This window comes from Bison bison, unplaced genomic scaffold (genome assembly GCF_000754665.1).
Source record: "Bison bison bison isolate TAMUID 2011002044 unplaced genomic scaffold, Bison_UMD1.0 scf7180017864260, whole genome shotgun sequence".
In the NCBI taxonomy this organism is placed as follows: Eukaryota; Metazoa; Chordata; class Mammalia; order Artiodactyla; family Bovidae; genus Bison; species Bison bison.
In genome coordinates, this window is record NW_011494832.1 from 11,345,960 (window position 1) to 11,347,863 (window position 1,904).

General features: G+C 51.6%; 1 protein-coding gene across 1 annotated transcript in view; it reads left to right on the forward strand.

Moving 5' to 3' along the window:
* Window positions 1-1,904, forward strand: part of RNF39 (ring finger protein 39) — a gene marked incomplete at its 5' end in the record, with an annotated part of 5,764 nt that overhangs the window by 498 nt on the left and 3,362 nt on the right. Inside the window, 2 exons of the mRNA XM_010848205.1 lie at window positions 969-1,057; window positions 1,271-1,362. Of these exons, the coding sequence (XP_010846507.1) occupies window positions 969-1,057; window positions 1,271-1,362 (181 nt within the window). The remainder of the gene's footprint in view (window positions 1-968; window positions 1,058-1,270; window positions 1,363-1,904) is intronic.

Genomic DNA, 1,904 nt, shown 5'->3' on the forward strand with positions numbered 1-1,904 from the left:
CCGATCTGGCAGAGGAGGACACGGGTGGAGGCAAGGTCTGGGAGAACAACCTGGGGACCCCTGGCTCCTCTCCACTTCCCACCCTGATCGCCCACCCTCCCACTCTCCCGCGTCCCTCCTGGGCCTCTGACTCCTTGGCGGTCAACCATCCCCGTTCCCTTGATCGACCCCCAGGCGCCCCGGATTCCCTTCTGGCTTCTCGCCAGCCGCCGAGCCGGTCTAGAGTCTTGTTTCCACCCTTTGAAGTCTACATATACCTAATTAATCTCTGTGTAATTGGCATAACTAGACAAGTTGTCTTTCCTCTCTCCCCTTCACCATCCCTCTGGTCTGCCCCAGTCTTCTCCACTGGACAGAGACGTGGAAAGAAGGAATCCTAGAATTTGGAGAGGGAGCATCCCACGCCCTCTACCGGCTCCCAGGGTGCCCTGCAGGTCGGCGGGGCCTTCTGGGACACATCCAAGTCCAGCTGCCTCCATGGTCAGGGTAGAGAGACACAGAACAAAAGGCCCAATAAACGCCACTGGGCTTTTATGGCAAGAGGGGAAGCGGTTTTATTATAAGACTTCAGTTAACGAACTCTTAGCCTAAGGATTCTAGGTATGTGTTTGGTCTCTGTGATGGATAAAGCTGGATGTTTATCTGGGATAGACCCTCAGGAACGTGGATGAGCATAGGGGCATTGACACAGAGAAGGGAGGTGGGGAGGAAGCAGGGAAAGGTGAGGACTCTGGGGGCAGAAAAAGGCCGGGATGACACTAGGGAAGGGGAACTGAGTGGCTCTGGGGCGAGGGAGGCGGATGGTGGGGGGTGGAGTTAGGGGGATGAGAACGTGGTGATGGACAGGAAGGAAAGGTCATGCAAGGAGAAGGGGAGAGTGAGAGGAATAAGGAGCACACGGGGCTAAAGATGGGAGATCACTTTGAGATGCGGAGAGGGCCCTCACCAGAACGGACCCAGCCACCTGAGGGTGGGGAGCTCCCCTCAGGATGAAGCCCAGAGCTCACACCCATGTTTTTTTCTGTCCACTCCAGGATATGAAGATGACATGGAGAAGGTGAGTTCCATTTTTACTGTTTCTTCCTTTCCACTACCAGCGGCCACATCCATCACCTGTCACGGGAACCACAGCTTCATCCCCACTCCCAGACAGGTTTCCTGGGTTGGCCTCACCCTTTTCTGCCCCAGAGATGTGAGTGGGGGAGGGGTGCAGGCATCAGAGGGCAGAGGTGTCTACCAATTTCTTGACTCTTCTCCCTCATCCCTCCAGGTTTGATGCCCCAACACCCAAGGCATCTAACTCAGAGGATGAGCTCCCTGAAGATTACCCAGTGGTCAAAAACATGCTTCACAGACTGACGGGTAAGGAGGGCAGAAGAGAGGGAACTAAATGAGAAACTTTTCAGTTTGTTCCCTTTTCTCAAATATGATCCAGTCCTTTTTGATGTCTCTGTTAATTTCCTAGGGCTGCCATAACCAAGCATCTCACACTAAGTGGCTTAACAGAAATTTAGTGTCTCATGATTCTAGAAATAGAAGTCAGGTATCAACAGCATTGGTTCTTTCTGATCACTGAAAGGGAGAATCTGTTCCAGGACTTCTCTCTTAGCTTCTGGTAGCCTCAGGTGTTCCTTGGCCTGTGGATGGCATTCTCCCTGTGTCTTTCCTCTAGACACACTTCCCTCTATACACACTTTTTGGGTCCAAACTTCCCTTTTTATAAGGACATGGGTTATATTGGATTAGGGTCCACCCTAATGACCTCATTTTAACTTGATTACCTTTATAAAGATTCTCTTTCCAAATACAGTCAAATTCTGAGGTCTTGGGGGGACTTCATATTTTGGGGGGGGGGGGAAAGAACACGATTTAACCCATAACAAGGTCAAGACTTAACCCTCGTG